The following is a 22,558-nucleotide window of genomic DNA, read 5'->3' as shown; positions in this document are numbered from 1 at the left end:
GCAAGGAGTACGTTTTAGCGCCGGCTCAGCAATTCAGCCACCTTGACACGCTAATTACTTGCACTGCCTGTCAAGCTGGGTGTCTCAAACTCCGCAATTAATAGCTCCACTTTCAATAAGCAAAATTGTATTTGACTTCAAAGGGGAACTGAATGAGTATCAGGGCATTTTTATTACTGAGAGTTTCCTTCGGGAGTTGGCTGACAATGTGGGTGGTAGAAACGAGCTGCATATCGGAAGGAGGATTTTCTAGAACCAACACAGTGCTAAGGGCTGACCACATCCTTATCTGAAACAGGCCCCCTGTGAATCTTCTTGCTTACCTGACTTCAGAAGTAGAATTTGATCATTTTGACAGAGCTCCATGAAGCCTGTTATCCGCTTTGCAAACTCCACCACGTATTGGATGGCGTGAGTGATCTGGATGGCACATTGTTGCCACAGTGCTTCCCTGGACTTCAGGAGAGAAGACACAGAATGTAAATAGGGCAAACGACTTACGGAGAGTCAACAGAACACTCAGGTTTGCCTTACTGGTGCTTATCTGTCACTTGGGGCCCAAGGAGGGAATTTATACGATTCCTTTAAAAGAGGAGGGCACTACTTTTATTTTTTTTCCCTAAGATAATATTTTGACCTGTTTGGACCTCAATAGGCCAAAATGATCAAAGTACTGAGGCTAAAATAATAGCAACATTGTTTATAGTACGTAAGGATAGCTTTGTTATTTTCTTTACTATTTTTTCCTCCTTTTCCTCCTTTTCACCTAAACGAAGTCTGAGTTTGTAAAGAAAATAACAAATCTATCTTTACATACTATTAATATAAAAAGCAAAGCTTTGCACTGAGGGATAGTGATTTCATTCACAGGCTTCCATGGCATCATTTTCATGGGTATCTGATGGACACTAAATTTGTAGTATTTTTATGTTGTGTCTTTTTTCCAGACCTATGGAGAGTGTTTTCTGGTTTAAAAAGAATTCCGGGGCCGGGAGTGGTGGCTCACACCTGTAATCCTAGCACCTTGGGAGGCCGAGGCAGGTGGATCACAAGGTCAGGAGATCGAGACCATCCTGGCTAACACAGTGAAACCCTGTCTCTACTAAAAATACAAAAAATTAGCCGGGCTTGGTGGGGGGCGCCTGTAGTCCCAGCTACTCGGGAGGCTGAGGCAGGAGAATGGCGTGAACCTGGGAGGCGGAGCTTGCAGTGAGCCGAGATCGCGCCACTGCACTCCAGCATGGGTGACAGAGTGAGACTCCGTCTCAAAAAAAAAAAAAAAGAAAAAAAAAAAAGAAAAAAAGAATTCCGAGGAAAAAGGCATTACATCAAATCAAAATCATTCTCCTAAGTTCAGTAGAATCCCCCAAATATTTTTTAGTCCTCAGTTTATTTTTTGAAATGAGAAACAAAAATCTATGTGTGTTAATTCTAATTTTTATTGACCATAGAGACACAATGCCTTTGTTTCCCTATTTATATAAAAGTACTAAGATTTAGTTGTTCTGGTGGAGAAAAATCAGCATATTGTAAACATTTATTTAGATATACACACATTTATATATTTTATTAAAGTTCCATCTACTGGTAGATTTTGTAATTGGGGATCTCTATCCCAAAGTAATGTAATGTAAATACTGAAAAACAACAATAAATTCCTCTGAAAAACTTCTTCAACAAACCCAAAGAAATAACACAGTGTAATAATAAAAATATGGGATGAGTTGTCCTGTTTTTTGGATTCTTTTTAACATGGAGGGCAAGAAAAAAAATTTAGAAAGCCTTGTTCCATATATTTGTTGTGTAAGCTTGTGACGATTACAACTGCTGTGATTATTACATTGCTCCTGCTCCTTGCCTCCACCCAAGAAGTCAGCAAGAGATGTCCTAAAATCATTTGATGAAGGCACAGTCTCTGTAGTCACTCAAATAGGGCAGTGGTTTTTCAATCAGGGTAGTTTTGCCTCCTTAGAAACAGTTGGCAGTATCTGGAGACATTTCTGGTTGTCACAAGTGTGTGTGAGGCACATCTAGTGGGTAGGGCCAGGGATGCTGGTAAGTATCGAACAATTTGCAGGATGCCCTTACAGAAAAGAATTGCCCAGCACAACTTGCCAATAGTGTTGAGCTTGAGCAAGACAGCAATAGGGTAATCACAGAAAAACTTTCTCATGGTTTCCCAGAGTACCTTGCTTTGATACGCTTTAATTTCTTCGTAGGTGTGGGTCTGCCACGCCAGCTGGTGCAGCTCTTCCATGGTGTATTGACATGTCTCCAAATGGGACTTAATGATGTTCTGTGCAATTCGATCTGTGAGAAAAGATATCAATTCAAAGGTTTGTGAATAAAATCACTCTGCTCATTAGCTTTTAATGTGTTTACTATAAGAATGCCTTTTGGAGATACTCCTATTGTATTAAAGTGTCTTTAACATTGCTATCTATCTTAAAATCTTCAGACAAACTCTTTATTGCATTTTTTCAATTTTCAGTATTTTAATCAAAATTTATTGCTTTTCCCCAGATCTTTTGATCACAACTTAGCGGTTTTACAAGTTGGAAACCATTCAAAGGTATTTATTTATAAAAAAGATATAAAATTATTATATTTCTTGCTTTTTGGCTTGAAAGTCAACTAACAGTCTTAACACTTGTACTCCAAATACTTTAAAATGTTTTGAAAATCACTAGAACTCTATTGTTTATCTCAGAAAGGGGGCATTAAAATATAAATTTATTTGCTTTTTTTTTTAAAGGAAGCATTAAACAATAAACTAAAAGAAAGGCTATGTATAGAGGAAATAGGGAATAGAATGCGGGGACAACGAAAGAAATTAAATTTTCTGATAATATTATTTTTGTAGATTTGATTTTGGGGCAATGTAAATATCTTACATAATAGGAGAGGTGGTATACACAATACAATATTGGCTTATGAGTTGATAATGATTGGAATTGGGTCATAGGGACCATTATATTCTCCTTTTTAATTTTTTATATAATAACCTTTTTCTTTTAAAAAGTTTAAAAATGATTAAATGATTATATTCACAAAAGTTAGTAGCAAACACAATTTTGGGCAGTTTATCCCAATCGAGTTGTATTTCACATTGTATCTTAAATACCAATCATTTTGGGTTTGGAGACATGAAAGTTGAGCAATAGAACCAGACATAAGAGCTCTCCTTAAAAAAAGCCTGCTGTGGGAGATCAAGACCATCCCGGCTAGCACGGTGAAACCCCATCTCTACTAAAAAAAAACACAAAAAATTAGCCAGGTGTGGTAGCATGTGCCTGTAATCCCAGCTACTCAGGAGGCTGAGGCAGGAGAATCGTTTGAACCTGGGAGGTGGAGGTCGCACCAATGCACTCTAGTCTGGGCGACAGAGCGAGACTCCATCTCAAAAACAAAACAAAACAAAACAAAAAACAAAACAAAACAAGCCTGCTGTGAGTCCCCTGAAGGTGGCTAGAGCTAGGAGGTGGTCCCTTGTAATCCAACCTGCTAGTTGAACACTAGTTGAAAATAAAATTTTCTTGTATTTCAGGTTGTGCCATTTCAAACGTAAGTTCTGTTCTTTCTAAATGGCCAACCCCATTTCTCCAGGACAGCCCTCAAAGCAGCATTTGGCTGTCTCCTTTCTATCTCACTAAGCTTCTGGTATATAGGGTACAAAGTAAATTAAATTTTAGTGATGTAGAGAACAAGAAATTGTAAACTTAAGCTTCTAATAAATTTTCTAAACAAAAATCTCCTGTAGACCATTGCCTGGCACATTGGAAACACTGACTAAATGGTAGCCACAGTTATCCTTATTAGGACAGTCTACACAGTTTGTCATCAGGGGAGCAATATGATGACTCCAATGGAGATACAATTCAGTGGAGATACTTAATTCTGCAATCCATCCTGCAGAAGGAAGATATTTCAAGAGTTTTTCAATCAAAATAAAATAATACATGTAGAAGATGCTACCAAATGCTAACTTCTGATGATAGTTCTACTCTATTGGATTCAGCATTGAGCATTTCTAGACTTGCACTGCTTATGATATTACAAAATCCTTTCTTTAAAAAATCCTATATTCAAAGTTTTATTGAACATTCTTCTATGGTATAAAAAGGGTAAAAATTACTCTATCCATCATATTAAAATAGATTGGTATGTCATGGCTCATCATTTTTCAATTTCACCGGGGCAGTCTAATTACTTAGAATCTAAAAAACATATTTGCTTTCCAGTAGGTATATAATGTTAACAAAAGATTTTATAGCTTTATAGTTTTCAAACTATTATCTTCTTGGTGTAGTTTGTTTTCATTTTCAAAGACATGCTGATTTGTTGGTAATTTACAGGTTTCAGGGTTTATAAACGAGACTATCATTGTCACTCACAATTGTATTGTGAAAAACTCTATCTGTTCTTTTATGATATCTGCCTGGAACTGTTGGCCAAAGCTTAAGAATTCTCTGGCCTTCTGATATCAAAATTTAGGAGTCTATGGTTTATGAGGAAGGGTAGGTATAATAAATACGTGGGAAGGTTAAGGAAATAGGAAATTAAATCCACATGCATGCTTCAGGACTCAACTCGGATGGTCATGCCTGGTGAAAGTTTCCCTGCCAACCATGTCCTCAGGAAGAAGGGCTGGCTGCCATCACACTTTGATTCTGCCTCAATTGAGCCCTTGTTCCAGTGAGACTCATACTGTGGTTATTTGAGTCCCTCTGTTTGTCCCACACCCTTTAAGATTATGAGCTCTTTAAGAACTGGACAGCAGATCCCAGCATAATGCCTTCATATATTCATTCACCAAATATTTTTGAGAAGGTACTCTATATCAGGTCAAGGTACAGATTAAAAAACAAAGATTTTGGCTTTTCTTTTCTTTTCTTTCTTTCTTTTTTTTTTTTGAGACTGAGTCTCACTCTGTTGCCCCGGCTGGACGGCAGTGGCACGATCTTGGCTCACTGCAACCTCCACCTCCCAGGTTCAAGTGATTCTCATGCCTCAGCCTCCCGAGTAGCTGTGATTACAGGTGCCCACCACCATGCCTGGCTAATTTTTGTAGTTTTAGTAGAGACAGGGTTTCCTCACCTTGGCCAGGCTGGTCTCAAACTCCTGACCTTAAGTGATCCACCTGCTTCAGCCTCCCAAAGTGCTGGGATTACAGGCGTGAGCCACCATCCCCTACCCTTGCCTGTGTTTTAAAGTATCTTACAATAATGTAATTTCATATCATGATGCAATAAATGCCCACAGTTACTGTGGGAGCCCAAAGAAGAAAGTGGCTAACTTAGTCTGGGGGCAGGGGCAGGAAAATAACCATAGAGGAGTTGCCTGGGTCTTGAAGGATGAGCACAGTTTGTCACATGGTGAAGAGAAAGATGTATCCCCGGTAGAGGGAATGATGTTATGAAGGCACAGATAGAAAGCTAGCTGTAGGCTAGGCAATTTCTGACATTACATCTTATATCTTTACAACCTTTACTTCTTTACGACCAGTCTCCCCTTTACTGAGGATAGAAGTGAGGTTTCGAAAGAGCAAGTGAGGGCTAGGCGCAGTGGCTCACACCTGTAATCCCAGCCCTTTGGGAGGCCAAGGCAGTCAGATCACGAGGTCAGGAGATCAAGACCATCCCGGCCAACATGGTGAAACCCCGTCTCTACTAAAAATACAAAAATAAATAAATAAATAAATAAATAAATTAGCTGGGCATGGTGGCGGGTGCCTGTAATCCCAGCTACTCAAGAGGCTGAGACAGGAGAATCCCTTGAACCAGGGAGTCAGAGGTTGCAGTGAGCCGAGATCGGGCCACTGCACTCCAGCCTGGTGACAGAGCGTGACTCCGTCTCAAAAAAAGAAAAGACCAAGTGAGTCTAGACCAGTTTCTATGGAGCTAGTAAACAATGTTTTGAAACCGAGTCCATCTTTCCTGGCTTGAAGTCTTGTATATTTGCAACACAGGGTGCATGGAGGAGATAAGGAGAAATAAGACTAGGGTGGACAGATTTTGTGACTGAAGTAGGGATGTCTGAGTAAGCAGGTCAAGGAATTTCATCTTGTAGGATTTTTGGATTTTATCTCTGAATTTACCAATTCAGAGATAACTGGTAACCAACCGAAGTTGTAAAGTAGGAGCTGTAAAGTATGGTCTGTTTTTTGTCTTATTTATTTATTTTTGAGACAGAGTCTCATTCAGTCGCCCAGGCTGGAGTGCAGTGGCATGATCGCGGCTCACTGCAACCTCCACTTCTCAGGTTGAAGTGATTCTCCTGCCTCAGCCTCCCAACTAGCTGGGACTATAGGTGGGTACCACCACGCCTGGCTAATTTTTGTATTTTCAGTAGAGACGGGGTTTCTTCATGTTGGCCAGGCTGTTCTCGAACTCCTGACCTCAGGTGATCTGCCCGCCTTGGCCTCCCAAAGTGTTGGGATTACAGGCGTGAGCCACCACGCCTGGCCTTGGTTTTTGTTTTAGAAAGGTGACTTTAGTCATGGCAAAGATGAGATGGCATTAGTGAGTACATGAAATTAATCAGGCTGTTGTGAAAATTCACGCAAGCTATGAGGAAGGTCTGAACTGGGTCATAATGACAGAGATGGAGTGGAAGAGCTAGAGTCAAGACAATTTTGAAGGAGAATACACGGGACCAGCAGATGTGGCACCGAGACAAAATATTAAATATAGTAGGTGCTCAACCAATGCTGAGTTAGTGAAGATAATGTTGAAGATGTCCATCTGTCTACCCATTCTTCCTTCCTTCAATTGTCTGCTTTATTTCGCAAAGGATTTGTAAGAGTTAAGATTGATCCTTTGTTTGATGATCTTAAAGCCTAGGCACTCAGAATGGCTTTGAAGTCAAATGGTAAGCATGCAAAATTATTTTCCATATCCTTGTGGTGGGAAATACAAGTCAAATCTCTTTTATAAATAAGACTTATTATGAATGGCAATGAAGGCAAAAGCACAGTAGCAGCAATTGCAGACACATTCCTCCTCTACTTTCTCTCACTATTCTGCAGTGCAGAGGTGAGCCACCTGAAAAAACCGACTTGACCCTCTCAAAGCTCAGCTTGATACAAGACGTGGAACAGCTAGACTTGGTCTCATGGGAGCAAGGCTGGAGGGCTCATTCTGTCGATTAGAAAGATGCCTGAATGTCCAAGGAGATGATTTGCTTAGACTGAGAGTCTGCAGTTGTGAAAAGAGGAGAAGGATTTAAAAAGAAAGGCCAAAGGAGAGACAAAGAATACAGTATGCAAAGTCCTGTTGGGAGCCAAAGGAACTTTCAAGAGTCCTTGCTTGGAAAAGTAGAAAAGGTAATAGTAAATGTAGTCCTCTCTAGGGACCAACCACATGAGAAAGTCCAGACAAAAGGGACTGAGGTAAAAGAGCAGAGGATATGGAATCTTTCTGGGCAATCTCACATCCTTCATCCATTACCCTAACTTGGATTGCAGCTGTTTTCAGCTCAGTTTTTGTTGGCTTCTTTGACTAGCTTGGGCTGCAGATGGTACATGTCGAAGAAGAAGTCAGTATGCTCTGTGCTGGAATAGTAAGTCCAACAGGAATATTGCCCAGATAACTAACTGATGGGAAATTCTACCACCTCCAAAGGTGATGCACACAAACTCTACACTCTGCTCTTCCTGAGACCACGGATGAGGCTGGAGATTTCTTAAGTGGGTGTGAAAGAAAACTTGTAATGAAAATGCAGCTACATCTTCTCAGTAGTTAAGATTCCCTACATGTGTTCAGTGGACAGAGGTTTGTTCAATTTACTAAGAGTATGTGGGCTGCTTTGATAGTTAATATAATGATATAGAGGAAAGAGAAAAACAATTTTTTATGCTCAGTCTGTCCAGTCATTCCTTTTAATCATGATAAGGCAAAAAGTGAACATTGACGCAGGCAAGGAAAAATTGGGTGTGTACTGCAGGCTAATATTAAGTCCACATTCCTCATTTTCTATTTGTTAATTTCATGAACAATCACTTGCTATCACTTTCTCTCTTTCTCTTCCTTTCCCTTCTATATTCTCACATATATAAACACGTAAAACTTTTTCCCCCCAAAAATTGCTGTTTTGTTTTCAACTTTGGCCCTGATACTATTCTTTGTGGAAGTCTTATTGGAATCCAAGATTTATATTCAATTAACAGAATTTATAATTTTATATATTGAGCAACTTCATGGGATAGAAATGACAATGTGTGAATCAAATGAAAAAAAGTCTCAGAAAGTTTTAAAATAATTGATATAGGTAAATATACTTCTGCATCACTTTGATGAAAAAATATTTTAAAATATTGTTAAAATTGTCAAACCTCCCTAGAAGTCTTAAGGGTAATCTTTACTTTTGATGTGGGAAATAAGAAGGGAGAAATTAAATTTTCGAAGAGAAAACTAGAATAAAATTGATGGTAATTCTCAATAGTGTGTGCAATAATTATAGAACCCTGGGGCTGGAACTAACCTCCTTCCTCCATTTCCAAATGGACTATATCTAAATAATCCTAGAAATTAGCTGAGTCTCTTTACTTTCTCTCTCTCTCTCTCTCTCTCTCTCTCTCTCTCTCTCCCCTGAGACTGTAAAGGACTTCTACATATCCTACCCCATCCTCAATACTCTTCATTGTGATCTATTAATAAATCAAAGAAGTAAGAAAGAAAGTCCAGTGTAAGGATTTACAGCATGATTGAGATGTGCATGATAAGGTTTATACAAGTAAATAGAGTTTTAAAAGGTCAATTATATCAGACGATGTAAAAAAGTGTAAGAATAATATTTTGAAGCAATGTTTAAAGAAATATATGAAAAATAACTTCTCTTACATATTGATCCACACAGTTAAGCAAAGTTTGGAAACAAGTCATCCAAATTACCTAATTCTATGTAGAAAGAAAAAGGGCTACATCTGCTTATTTTGGTGAAAAAGAAGTAAACTGACAAGCAAGGTGACAATGTCTTGTTTATAACTGTGATGTTATAAAATGAGGACCAGCTTGCAGTTACTAAAATAGCAAGTGACCTTCTGCAGCTCTGATTTCAACCACTCAGCGGGTTTTTTTCCACCAAAGCGGCTTATTTTAGCTCTCACTAGACATTTCAGCAAATGGCGCTCTCCAAAGGCTACAATGTCTCAGACACGGATTGCACGGGTAGTTTCATTAGAATCCCACATCCTGGGAGTGGGGAAAGTTGAGTATATCTTTAAAAACTGCTGCTTTCAGTATTATTACCAAAAGCACCAGAGGCCCAACTGCACCAAGGCAAGAAAGCTGAGCCTCAGAGCTATATATAGCGCTAGAGGGTGTTGCTCCTGAACTTCGTAATTCTCTGCTCCCACCTCCTCCCTCTTTTTTTTCCTCCTGAGAAAAAAATGGTTTCTTCTTGGTGAACTATACCCTCTATTCATTTTTCTCCACAAGGGACTTTCTTTTTTTTTTTTAAAGTTGGAAGTATTCTTCCTAAAAATACCGTATCTCAGCCTCAAAGTGATTAATGAATTTTTAATTTGTCACTTGCCTTAAGGATCTAGAGTACCACTGAATTCTCTGTTTAGTTTATACTACTAGTGTGAAAATGGAATTCTTAGGAGATTCACTGTGAATTAGTGGCAGGATATCTCTGTGGACTTGCCCAAGGCATGTTTTAAGTGCCTACATTAGGTTTTCGTAATATCAAGATTTCTTAGAATCTGTGCTCTTAGGCGGTAACTAAAACATATTAAAACACTTGGTTGAAAGGTGAAACATTTAACCAAATGCACACACATTTTTCCTTTTTCAAAACAGACCGCCAGTTTTGTTTTCTGTCATTAGACAGAACAAGTCTAGTGGTTTGTCACTGATGGCAATGCCAAAAAGACAATGTCATTTAAAGACCTTTCTGATTTTTCTAATCCCTATTTAGAGATCGTTATTTTTAGCATAAATACAATTCTGCTGTCAGAATAAAACCATCGATATATTTAAGCTTAAAACAGCAATCTATTAGTGATCTGTAGATTCAGAGGAAGAGTAAGAGATTTAGCATTTCGTTTCCTCAAGTTTTTTTTAAGCAGAAATTGGGGGCATCAATAATTTATAACTTATTTGTTGGCTCAGTTCATGGTCCAACCACTCATTACTTCCTCCTCAATTAATCAGGATAGCTTTCAATCTCCTTTACATGCAAATTCTAATGCCAACTCACGTATCAGAGAATGGCATAACTGATTTTTACTTCATGCAGACCTGAATATTCTAAGACCAATTTGCTCCTAGAGTTCTTCAGAAAAAATATGTTGACAAAATCTAAGATATTATGCTAACTTTTAAAAATGATAAAAATATAATAAAACACAATTCAATAAACTACGAAATGGAAAAAAATTAAAAAATCAGATTAATGCAAGTAATAGTAATAGCCAGGCAAAGACTGAATGAATAGATTAATAAAGTGATTAACATTTTCTCAAATTTTAGGAAGCTCAAGTAAGATAGCATTTTTTTTCTTTTGAGTTGGAGTCTTGCTCTGTCGCCCGGCTGGAGTGCAGTGGTGCCATCTTGGCTCACTGCAACCTCTGCTTCCCTGGCTTAAGGGATTCTCCTTCCTCAGTCGTGCAACTAGCTGGGACTACAGGCACGAGCCACCACACTTGACTGATTTTTGTATCTTTTAGTAGAGATGAAGTTTCACCATGTTGGCCAGTCTGGTCTCGAACTCCTGGCCTCAGGTGATCTGCCCGCCTCGGCCTCCCAAAGTGAGCCACCGCGACTGGCTTCAAGTAAGATAGCATTTTCTAATAAAAGGTAAGAAAGCAGGAAGTAAAGCTGAAAGAACCTACATAGCATTTGTGTTTAAACAGAGTATATCCAAAGCAGGGAAAAAATTACAAGCAGGAAAAACAAGTTAACTATCTAAGAGGGTGCTTTCTTTATTTAACAACAGAAAGCTGTTTTGGATCACAAGCGTTTTGCTATATTGCAACAGTGTGTGTCTAATTTTTGGGAAATTACAGTTTCCTTTCTTGAAATCAGTTGACGAAATTGAGAAAGAATCTATTATTACAAGATTACATTTAAAAATGAACTTTTACAGTGAAAGATCTCCTTCACAGAACAGTCAGAAAGATTAATTTACTTAAATGTCCTGCAGTTGATGAGTTTTAAGGGAGTTATATAGTAAGACCAAGGAAGCCAACATGGTCCCTTTCAGTCTTTTTAGTTTGTGCTTTTGGGGAAGTCGCTTAACCTATTTAACTCAGTTTTTTGGGGTTTGATCCTCCATCTGCAAGAGGATTTGGCATCAGCGATGTTTTCTAAGGGCTGTGTGAAGCTTGACAACTTGAGTCTGGAGAGGCTACATGAGAATTTTCTTTCCTTTTTTTTTTTTTTGAGACAGAGTCCCACTCTGTCACCCAGGCTGAAGTGCAGTGGTGCAATCTTGGCTCACTGCAACCTCTGCCTCCCAGGTTCAAGCGATTCTCGTGCCTCAGCCTCCCAAGAAGCTGGGATTACAGGCACGTGTCACCACACCTGGATAATTTTTGTATTTTTAGTGGAGACAGGGTTTCTTCATGTTGGCCAGGCTGGCCTCGAACTACTGACCTCATGTGATCCACCCGCCTTGGCCTCCCAAAGTGCTGGGATTACAGGTGTGAGCCACTGCGCCCAGCCGACATGAGAATTTTCTTTGTTGTGACGCATGGGGGAGAAGCCTTGCAGAGTTACAGAAGGTGAGAGTCAGTTTATAGGCTTACAAGCACTTGAAGAGTCTTAAATAGGACAAACCAAAACAGCAAAATCCAGAAGCCATGGAAAATCTTCCTTTAGTCTCCTTAAAAACTGCACCTCCACACGCTACCAAAGGACAACCAATGGGTCACAGATGATGAAATCTCATTACGAAAATTGCTCAGGGCCATCACTAGGATTGATTTTCACCATTTGAATTTTGTTGACATATGGATTGATTGTTAATTTAAACAGATGCAATCTCTCCCCCACCTCACCACCCTTTTGGATGTTTAGTCAATGCATTTCTGACCTTTAGGAAGAACTAATTTAGAGGTAATCTTTGAAGGCCATTTTTATATTTTCAAACACTCTAAATTTTAAAAAGTACATGGTAATTTAAATAATGCATTTAATTGACTACAGCTTTAAAATAGTGGTTTTTGATGGTTTCTTATTGTGTCAAATTGTTCCAGAACAAATCTTGCTGAAAACCAAATAGCAGTTCCCCAGTAGGCCTCATAAACATGCCTCAAATTTAAACAGGAAATTCATTCTCCTCAGTATTAAGATTATGTTGTCAAGAGAAAGCTTACCTTCAAAAACAAATAAAATAAAGCAAAAATTGTTTTCCAGTTGGGACAATTTCCAACAGGTTTCCCCACATTTGCAAACATCACAGAAATATATCCTGTATTGGTTAGCAGAGAGCACCTGTTAAATTGGTTGCATACCATGCTAATCACACCAAAGTATGCTAATCTTCATCAACCCTGTGATCAATTGGCATTTCTGGGTTCCATAGCCCATGTGGTATTTTAACCCTTACCAGCTCTTCCAAAAATGGGTGCTTGAAAATGTGGCTAATACATTCACCCCAGCCAGTGGAAAAGTAATTCAGAGCTCTAAAAGCCAATGTCAAAGCTTGCAATGCCTTAAAAGTATGGCTTCTCTGCAGTATAACGTCTTGAAATACTAGTCAATGTGGAAACTGTCATTAGGGACTGATTCTGAGGTCACTTCATAAATAGAAACATTCCCTGCTCCTCCAAGTCACAGGCAGAACCTCCTGAAATCTCCTTTCCTTTTGCTTACTGTAGAATATTTTATAATTACTATAGCTTTTGAAATTGAATGTCTAAAATGGAGTTGGCTTTCCAGTAGCTTCTCAATAACATTTTGTTGTTGGTGGTGGTGGTAGATTTTAGAATCTTCTTATGAGGTCCTGAATTCTAAGGCAAAATGTAATACCAAACTAGTATCTCCAGGAGAAATACACTGAGGAAGATAAATTTTGCATAGTTTCAAGTCAAAATAAAAACAGTGCTTTAGAAGATCAATGTAGTCTAATGAATTGCTAGCACATTGGGAAAACTGTATTAACAGAGGCACAAGCATGTTGTGACTGATATGCACACATGTACTGTAAGTAGATATGTATGTCTATGAGTACTTGAATTGAGCACATATGTGTGTGTTGTTTGTGATGTAAATCATATTTATATTTGTTTGGAAACTGGCTGGTTACAAAGTGCTTTGGATACGTTCTACCATTTATTGCAGTTGTGGGGAAGCACTGTACATGTTACTAGGTGATTGTAGACCATCTTTGCGGGGTTATTAGAGTATATCTAGAAAGATATGGATTCAAATAACCCTAGGGATTAACTGTAGAGTCCGTGGCTCCAGGTATCCTCTACAATAATTCACGGCCATAGACTGGTTAATCCTATAGATGTAACCATGGTAGAGGTCCTAGGAATATGACAAATTGGCCCCAAACTGGGAGAATTCCTTTCTGAGATAGAAAGCAGGATTTTGGAAATAAGCAGGCTTTGGGAGATATTCTGTGGTTGGCACAGAACAAGGTGGCGCTAAAATTTCAGAAGAGTCAAGTAAGTCCCTCTCCAATGACCCAGGTGACCTAGGTAGCTTGGTCCCTCAGTAGTCAAGAATATCTTCTGCCGGGCGTGGTGGCTCACGCCTGTAATATCAGCACTTTTGGGAGGCTGAGGTGGGTGTGTTACCTGAGGTCAGGAGTTCAAGACCAGCCTGGTCAACACGGTGAAACCCTGTCTCTATTAAAAACACAAAAGTTAGCCAGGCCTGTAATCCCAGCTACTTGAGATGCTGAGGCAGGAGAATCACTTGAACTTGGGAGGTGGAGGTTGCAGTGAGCTGAGATTGCACCACTGCACTCCAGCCTGGATGACAGGCAGACTCCGTCTAAAAAAAAAAAAAAAAAAAGAACCTATCTTCATTTTATGAACATATTTGCTTTTTCTTCAAGAGGAGCTTGGAAGTGATCAGGTTGTGGTGAACTAGGGAGGATAGGAGCGTTTGCCCTAAAGCGGCATCTGTACAGCAGCTCACTCTTTAATTGGATTGTACATGAACTTGGAGTGATTTGGGATTGGCTACTACCCTTTCCTTGAACTGCTCCTGGTTGTCCTTGACATTCATTTTAATCTGATTTCTTGTTTTTTTTGTTTTGTTTTGTTTTGTTTTGTTTTCAGGAGGATGGACGGAGAGAAGAGGCTAGTGCACGGTTCTGATTTGACAGTGGTTGTTAACTGCATGTTTGGCTGGGTCATTTCACTCAGTGAAAGCCCCAAGTGTCGTCCTGCTCTCCAGGAGGGAGGTGTGCTGGCTACTGCCATAGACAAGTTATTCAGCATCATTCAGAATTGCTTAGTTGCTTCCAAGTCCCCTCCTCTCTTCTACTCTACTCTTATCTGTGTGACGTGGCTGTAACAAGGGGGGAATATTAATGCACATGACCAAAGCTCTCTGGAAGATGAGAGAACCATAGTCTTTAAAAGTCATTTGATCCAATTGTCTTATTTTTCAAATGGTGAGACAGAATCTCAGACAGCTGGACTAATTTTGAATACATTCACATGGCTAGTATGCGGAGTTAGGACCCCCAATCTCAATGTACTTTCCCTAAATTGCCTGCAAAGGGTGTGTGGTTGGGGTGGGGGTGAGAGAGGGGTTAGATGACAATGAAAGTTCACAAGATGTCTCCTCTCAAGGCAAGGAAGAAAGAGCTAAACACTGAATTTTCCTTTCCCATATTGTTCAAGTAATTTTTCTTGCTAGTTTGGTCTACTTCTATCTGTTTTAAGGATGTATCGGACAGTTACCTCTAAATGGAATGCCTACCTGTATTTGATACAGGTTCTATCACAGGACACAGGAAATATATAGCAAGAGTTAAGTTCTATTCTCTGCACCAGTTCTGCATGTGTAGTTAGATGGACATAATAGATTTAAACAGTATAAAATATTTATCCTTAAAAGCATATGCCATTAAAGGTTCTGCTTTAAGACCAAAGCATCTGCTTGGGGTTCTTAATAAGCCACAATTGAAACACCACCACTTTTAATAGAATTCTGCAAAATAAAACACTGCTAGTAAAATCTTCTGTATTTTTATGTAGCCTTAATAGAATGAAGTAGTACATTACAGGGACTAGATCGCTTTTAGGCCAATACCTCTTTGTAATCTCCTTTAACTATTAATACTCAGTTTCTGTAATAGGTGAATTTTTAAAAAAGAGATTTTTATTTATTTATGACGCTTAACATTCCAAGTTCTATAAATAGAACACAAAAGCAATATGAAAATAAGTCTATGTTAAAGACTATATAAGAAGGAATCAATTAATTCACATTTCATTGTCTTTATCTGGAGAGAAAGTTACTGAATAGAAGAGCAAACCAAGGTGATGTTTGTAAAAGGCAATGTACACCCTTAGCATTGTAGCTAATTTGATGGATTTTTTTCAATATAAAAAGGATGTTGTTTGGCTGTTTGAATTGTCTTGTTGTCTGAGACGTTGTAGATACATTGCCAATCACTTCCAGCTTAAATGAGCTTTCATTAAGAGTATTAGTCCTGCAGAATTCCCCAACTCATCTGAGCTCGTTAGCGGTGGAGCAAAGACAAGATGTTCTACTTTCCTTTTCTGCATGTTTGCGGAGCATCTTTTTGCTAGCTTCCTCTCCCTGCCACCAACCACTGCAAAATGTTATCCCTAAAGATATAACACATCCATCACGTCAGCTTGAAGTAAAATTCAAGCTCAACCCAGTTAATACTGCTGTCTAAATATTAATTTTCAGCTTACTTGTTGCCATTCTTTCGTTTCATGGCTTCTTTTTCCTATGGTTTTAGAAAAACCCAAGGATGTAACTCCTGAAATGTTTCATGGTTTTCTGTTTGCTTACCCACATTTTATTTCTATTCTCAAAACTAGGGGAATAAAACATTCCTGATAAGAGATGTGGCTCAGGTTGATCAATACTTGCCGTCTCCCTCACCTCCAGAAGAGTGTGGTAGCATCCTGCCCAGAACGTATACTTAGGATGTGGTGAATTGCCATGACTATTTATTTTCGTGGTATCTCCTAGATGGTGAGGGCAGAAACCTTGTTCTGCTCTTCTCAAGTGTATGGCACATTTCAAAAATAGATATTTGAAGAAAAATGCCTGGCAGTCTAGGACAGTGACTTAACCTTAACCTTAGAATTTAAGCTTTATCACTCAACTAACTCTCTGTCCTAGGAATATCACTCACTGTCTCAGACTCTCAATTTCTTTATCTGTACAATGAAATGGTTTCTTCACTGCTCACCTGAAGGATTTGGTGTGAGGCTCAAAATGACTAAAAAGCATGAAATGATTTTCTACATTTTTCTCCATATATCAAACATTATCATTAGAGCCCTTAACCTAGGAATTTTGTAGTTTCGTTGGTGAACTTTCAGCAAGACAAGTTTGTTTTTTTGGGAGAATATTCCTGACTCTGCTAATATTCAAAAACTGACTTTTTGGGATCTGCATGCAGTTGCTTATATAGTTGTGTTATGGTTCTTACATGTGTGTTTTTATCAAAAATTTCAAACTCATGAGATCTTAGTCTATATGGACTGATCTAAAAACTGGTTTTTAAAAGCGATCTGCTTTTAAGATGACCCAATATCAGAAGCGTAATGACCTAGTTGCACACATTTCATTATTCTCTTAGAATCCAGAGGAAGCAGATCAGGACTTCTGGTAGCCAAGGGTGATGTTAAATTTTTTTTTTTTTGATGTGACATAATCTTGAATTCACCCAGTCAGGATGTGGCAAAATCTGATTTTCAGTTTTAAATGCATAGGGTTTTTTTTCTATGGCATCTTGCCACCAACCAGATTGGTTTAGATGCCCATTAATCAAATCAAGTCAAAATGACAGCGTGCATACTCTGAAAGCTCCAGTTTGTAGTGCCTAGAAGGAGATCAGGTAGGCAGCAAACACCAAACCTGTTTTGCTGTGAGAATGGCAATCAACTTGTGAGGAGCTGCCATTGGTGGGAGGAAATATAGTATAATGGTTAAAAGAATGGGTTTTGATGTTACTCAGACATGGGCTCATACGTGTTCTTTGCTTTTTACAAGTTATATAACTTCTAAGCCTTGATTTTTCCATCAGTAAAATATACAAATACTTACATAACAGGCATAATGGGATTGTTATGAGAATTAAAATAGGACTTGCTCATCACAGTGTAGGTGCTCGATAAAAGGTAACTATATTATCTGCAATAACCAGTGATATTAAGTAATAGTCAATTAAAATAACAGTTATATCATTAATAATAATGGTGCTTACATATGATAGGTATTGTACTAAGAACTCATAAATATTAACTCACTTAATCCACACACACAGATAAAGACTATTATTGGCCTGGGTTAACAACTGAGACTCAGAGAAGTTAAGTAAATTGTTTAAGGGAAAAGGCACAATTGGGTTTTGAATGCACGTACTTTGACTCCAGAAGCAGAGTTCTTAGCCACCACACTATACCACAGATGCCTTCTTGCCCAGTGACACTGTCAAGGATTTAATATTTTAGTGAAATGAGTGTCAATGTTTTGGACGCTGCAGGAAAGACAGTATATTATACTACCGTGGCTCTTCATAGGTACCTAGATTCGACATTCATAGAATGGGTTTGTGTCCACTAGGTGGCATTGCTGTTTTAACGAAATGTGAACCAAACCACTATTTAGGCTTAGGGGTCTGCTAAATTTGAGAGCACTGGCAGGACAGTCCATTTGCATCCCTAAATGTCTGATAAAAAAATCCTCCAAAATTTGAAACATATTTAAAGATATCCAAAGACTAGCGGTATCTTGAAATAATTGAGTAAAATATACATGAGTTTATTTTGCATGTCAATGTCTGTGCAGAATATCTGGATAAATTTTGAGATTCTCTAGTCCAGTTCTGTCAGTTCACAAAATAGACTCAGGGTCAGAGAGGAAAAATGACTTGTTCAGGGTAACCCAGACCTGATGGTTTGGCTGTAGTTCTCTTTCCATAATATTAATGTGGTTGCTAAATCATAAAAAAATTATGATTTATTAATTCTTAGAAGACTCCCCTTTTGAATATAGGCCAGAAGATTGCTCCACTGTTGTGAGTTGTTGTTTTATAAGGATTCAAACATATCTCCCAAATTAATAGTAGACTCGGGAACTTAGATATTAAATAGTATAAATGCAAAGGAAGGTGCCTTTTCCCTCTTGAAAAGATTGAATGACTATTTTAAATGACCGTCCCTATTAGTTGACAATGCAGTCTATGAATTGAGACCCATGACAGGTAGCAGGTTAACAGAGGAGTGGAGGGACTCTGGAATCAGACTGTCTGAGGTGAACCCTGGCTCTGTCATTTAGTAATTATAGGACTCCGGGAAGTTATGCGACATCGCTAAGCCTCGGTTTCAGCATCTGTATAACAGATATACTATTTTAATTTATCTTTTAAGATGTTCGTGAAAAGTAAACGTGTGAAGGGCCTATGATATAGTAAAAACAAGGTTAAGGATGGCAGTAATAATTAACTATTTTTGTTATTTTAGTTGATGTTTCTTTTTTGTGTGTGTCTCTCAGCTGTGAAAGTCATTACAGGTGCTTTGTCAACAATGTTACTCACTGTCACATGCTGAATTGCTAAAAGGGAGAAATAACACTTCAGGTTTATAACTGTGTAACATCGCTTCTTCCTCAACCAGATGGTACAAGTAGCCAAGAATATGGCCATGTATTTCATTATGTGTTCACAGCAGCTTAATTTAAAACACTTGTAGGCTTTAGGCTCCTATTTGCAGGTTAGACAGAGAAGGTGACTGAGCATGTAGCATAAAACAGTAATAGCTAAGAGTTATTGAGCACTTCCTGAGTGCCAAACCTTGCTATGTTTTACACGTATTGACTCATTTAAGCTTTACAATGTCCCTGTGAGCTACAAACTAATGCTTTCCCCCTTGTGAAGATGAAGGAACTGGGATTGAGAAACTTGCTCCAGCTTAAATGGTAAGCCAAAGAGCCAGGATTTAAACTCAGGCAGCACAGTTCTTAATTGCTCTGCTCTGCCACCTCTTTGGGTAAAATGTAAAGAGCTCTTGAAGGTTCCTGAGCTCTAGCCTGCTTTCTCCAGTACACTAAATATTGCAGTGAAGCCTGGGATCACATCGCCACTGTTTGCTTAGCTCTTCTAGGCTACTGTTAACATGCAACCCTGTTACCCAGGAGAGTAATGTGTTAAACCTACTTCAATATTTTTATGGCAGTTAGTTGATGAGATTAACTGGTTAAACATTTAATAGACCCCTGAGTTTGATGGAGTAAAACAAAGTTGCAGTGGGTCAGAAGAGAGCTTGCCTAAGACAGGGCACTCTTGAAGATCGCTCCTTAGGAATCGAAGGAAAGAGGATCAGCTTTCTGATGCAATCATGCCTATGACTAGCTTATTTGTTGCTCTCATGTTCTATAAGATTCCAGACTACACTCTTTTCATTGCTGTAATTCAGAATCCCATATGGAATTCTTGAATTCAGATTTCCAAGAGCCTTGGCGGTCTTCTGGTCTATCGCCCTGACTTCACCAAGAAGGAAGCTGAGATACTGTTTGCTTAAAGTTTGTCCCCATTTATCTTAGAGGAAGAGTTGGGCCCCTGTTCGTTTGGTTATTCCACACTGTTTCTATATCCTTCAGCAATTTCACTTTGAATAGCATCAACTTTGAATACATGCCGAAATTTCCCTGTTTATACCAATAACATTTTTCCTTCAGTGAGAACCCAAATTCAACAGATAGCATCTGTTCTTTACAGATAGCATCTTTCTATTTATAATTTCTTCTTTCTTCCTTTGCTTGAAATAAACTTTTATGGGGTGGGGAAAAATGACATTTATTAGAATATATTTAAAAATCAATTTGTTTTCTCAGTAGAAGCTGTGAATCCAAGTAATTCAATTTAAATCTAAGAAAATTACCATACTAAATAGGACCAAGGTAAATTCAAAGCAAAATCTCAAAAAAAGCCACTGGGAGGAGACTTCCACTTACCGATTTCAGTCATGGTTATCCCTGGTGCTAACTGCCCATTGTTGAAAGAGCTATAAGTAAACAAGTTGGGTACGGATGTGAGGTCATAGATAGGTTCTTGCTTTATCTGTTTGATTCCAGTCATGTCAAGTCCTGACTGATCAGGGGACGGCTGACCGGAATCGACGTTGTAATAACCCTCAGACTTGGGCAGGTCAATGACATGCCCGTTGGCATAAGTGCCGCTGGTCTCGTTGTTCAGGTTGCTCAGGCCGTTGCTAATGCTGCTGCTGTACACCCTGGCAAGGGCTTCTGCCTCCCCACTCTGCTGCTGCCGCTGTTCCTGCAGCCGCTGCTGGTGCTTCTGCACCTCAGCATACAGGCTGTCCCTTTGCTTCTTGGACATCCTCCCAAACTTCACAGCTGGGTTGGAGAGAAAAGCAGAAAACAGCACTTGTGGTTATCATTCACGTTAACCACCTCAGGTACAACGGGTCATGGGATGGTTGTCCCTTCAACTTCAAATGCACAAATGTCTAGCACCATAACTTAAGAACCCATTCATTTGCACTCCGCATCTGGGGAAAGGTTATATTCAGAGGGTATCTGTCCTGGTTTACGCCCACAGTGAGAAATAAATCTAAGCCAAGAAGAAATACAAAAATTTATGTATGTATTTCTCATTGGCATGAAGTTAGAAAGCAAGTTTTCCTCTTCTTTTCTTACCTGTGGAAAAAACGCAAAAAACCAGAATACCAAATTAGCAATAGTACCCGCTATTAAAATGTTAACCAACACTCATAACTAACTTTTCTCTTAATCTTTAGGATTACTAGATTGCCAGATTGGACCCTAGTATTTCACTTTCAAATCTATTTTCTGTTTTCTTTCTTAAATTGCTTTTTACTTTTTATAATAATTTTCTTTAAGAGACAGGGACTTGCTCTGTCACCCAGGCTGGAGTGCAGTGGCATGATCATAGCTCACTGAAACCTTGGGCTCCTGGGCTCAAGCAATCCTCCCACCTCAGCCTCCTGAGTAGCTAGGACTGCAGGTGCATGCCGCCAGGTCCAGCTATTTTTTTTTTTTTAAATTTTTGTAGAGATGGGGCCTTGCTATATTGCCCAGGCTGGTCTTGAACTCCTGGCCTCAAGTGAGCCTCCTGTCTCGGCCTCTCAAAGTGCTGGGATTACAGATGTGAGCCACTGCACCCAGCCAGGCCGATTTTCTAGTGTGTTGGGTAAGACCAAAGACATGGGGCTGGGTGATAAACATAATTTTAAGTGACGGTATCATTTGCCTTCAGCTGGCTTTTGGGATCAAATGATAAGATTCTTTGGAAAATAGCAATTTGGGGCATCCAATGCCTAGCAAGTGACCAAAACAGTAACTATCTTTTCTCATTCTATCACTCCCAAGTTTGATTTTTCCTATCTCTTCTGGCAATATTCTCAGCAGTCCGAGGAAAAAGAAGGAAGAAGTGCTGCCAAGTAGTCACAGAGTAATATCAAGGTGCTTTCATTTCAACGTGTTGTTTCTTAAGATACTTAACCTCCTGAACTGTTGTGAATATTGACATTTCTCCTCACAGGGTGTCAACTGCCTTTTTAGGATGTGAACATCCTGAGTCACAGGCCTACCTTGTTTGAATTATCAAGCATTGTTCAGCTCATGTTAATAGTGGGGGCTACCACAAACTTGGAGGCTCCTCTCTGAGTTTCTGTTTTCTGTTCTTTTGTGACGGTATTCCCACCACCTCTTGGTGTTAGGAGCTCAGAGAATGGAGAAAGAAGGAAATGGAGTTTAGAAAAAGGCACAGTTCTTGGATTCAATCATGAGGGTTGATGCTTTTCTGAGAATATCTAAATGGTGAAGTGCTTAAGAACTCTCTAGCACAAAGGGAACACAGAAGAGATTCCCACAGTCTGAAAGAGCTGCCATTCACCCTCCTCCTCCAATTTTCTTCCAAAATTCATTTTCTTTTTCCATTGGGTACAGAGCTACTATATTTATCTGAGCATAGGCTGATCAGAATGGAGACTGTAATTCCTAAGCCCCCTCACTGGCAGGTACATGCAGGTGATTAAGTTCTGATTAAGGGGAAGTAAATGCAAGTGTCGCATTCACTTGGGGATACTGGGGCATGTTTTCCTCCTTCTTGCCTGCTGGATTGTGGATGTGAGGGCTGGGCTTGAAGAAGCCAAACAAACTCTTTCTGTATCTTCTTAATCCTTCTTAAAAACCTACATTCTGGGGCTGGGCGAGGTGGCTCACACCTGTAATCCCAGCACTTTGGGAGGCCAAGGCGGGCAGATCACGAGGTCAGGAGATCGAGATCATCCTGGCTAACATGGTGAAACCCTGTCTCTACAAAAAATACACACACACACACACACACAGAATTAGCCGGATATGGTGGCATGTGCTTGGGGGCGTGGTGGTGTGTG

General features: G+C 39.2%; 1 protein-coding gene across 1 annotated transcript in view; it reads right to left on the bottom strand.

Annotated features, from left to right (window-relative positions):
- Positions 1 to 22,558, bottom strand: part of RORB (RAR related orphan receptor B) — a 194,505-nt gene that overhangs the window by 29,016 nt on the left and 142,931 nt on the right. The window contains exons 4-6 of the mRNA XM_054502185.2: positions 20,133 to 20,534; positions 2,189 to 2,310; positions 324 to 456 (exon numbers count right to left, since the gene is read on the bottom strand). Of these exons, the coding sequence (XP_054358160.1) occupies positions 324 to 456; positions 2,189 to 2,310; positions 20,133 to 20,534 (657 nt within the window). The remainder of the gene's footprint in view (positions 1 to 323; positions 457 to 2,188; positions 2,311 to 20,132; positions 20,535 to 22,558) is intronic.

The sequence above is a fragment of the Pongo pygmaeus genome, chromosome 13 (assembly GCF_028885625.2).
Source record: "Pongo pygmaeus isolate AG05252 chromosome 13, NHGRI_mPonPyg2-v2.0_pri, whole genome shotgun sequence".
NCBI classification, from domain to species: Eukaryota; Metazoa; Chordata; class Mammalia; order Primates; family Hominidae; genus Pongo; species Pongo pygmaeus.
This window is presented reverse-complemented; position numbering and strand designations above follow the sequence as displayed.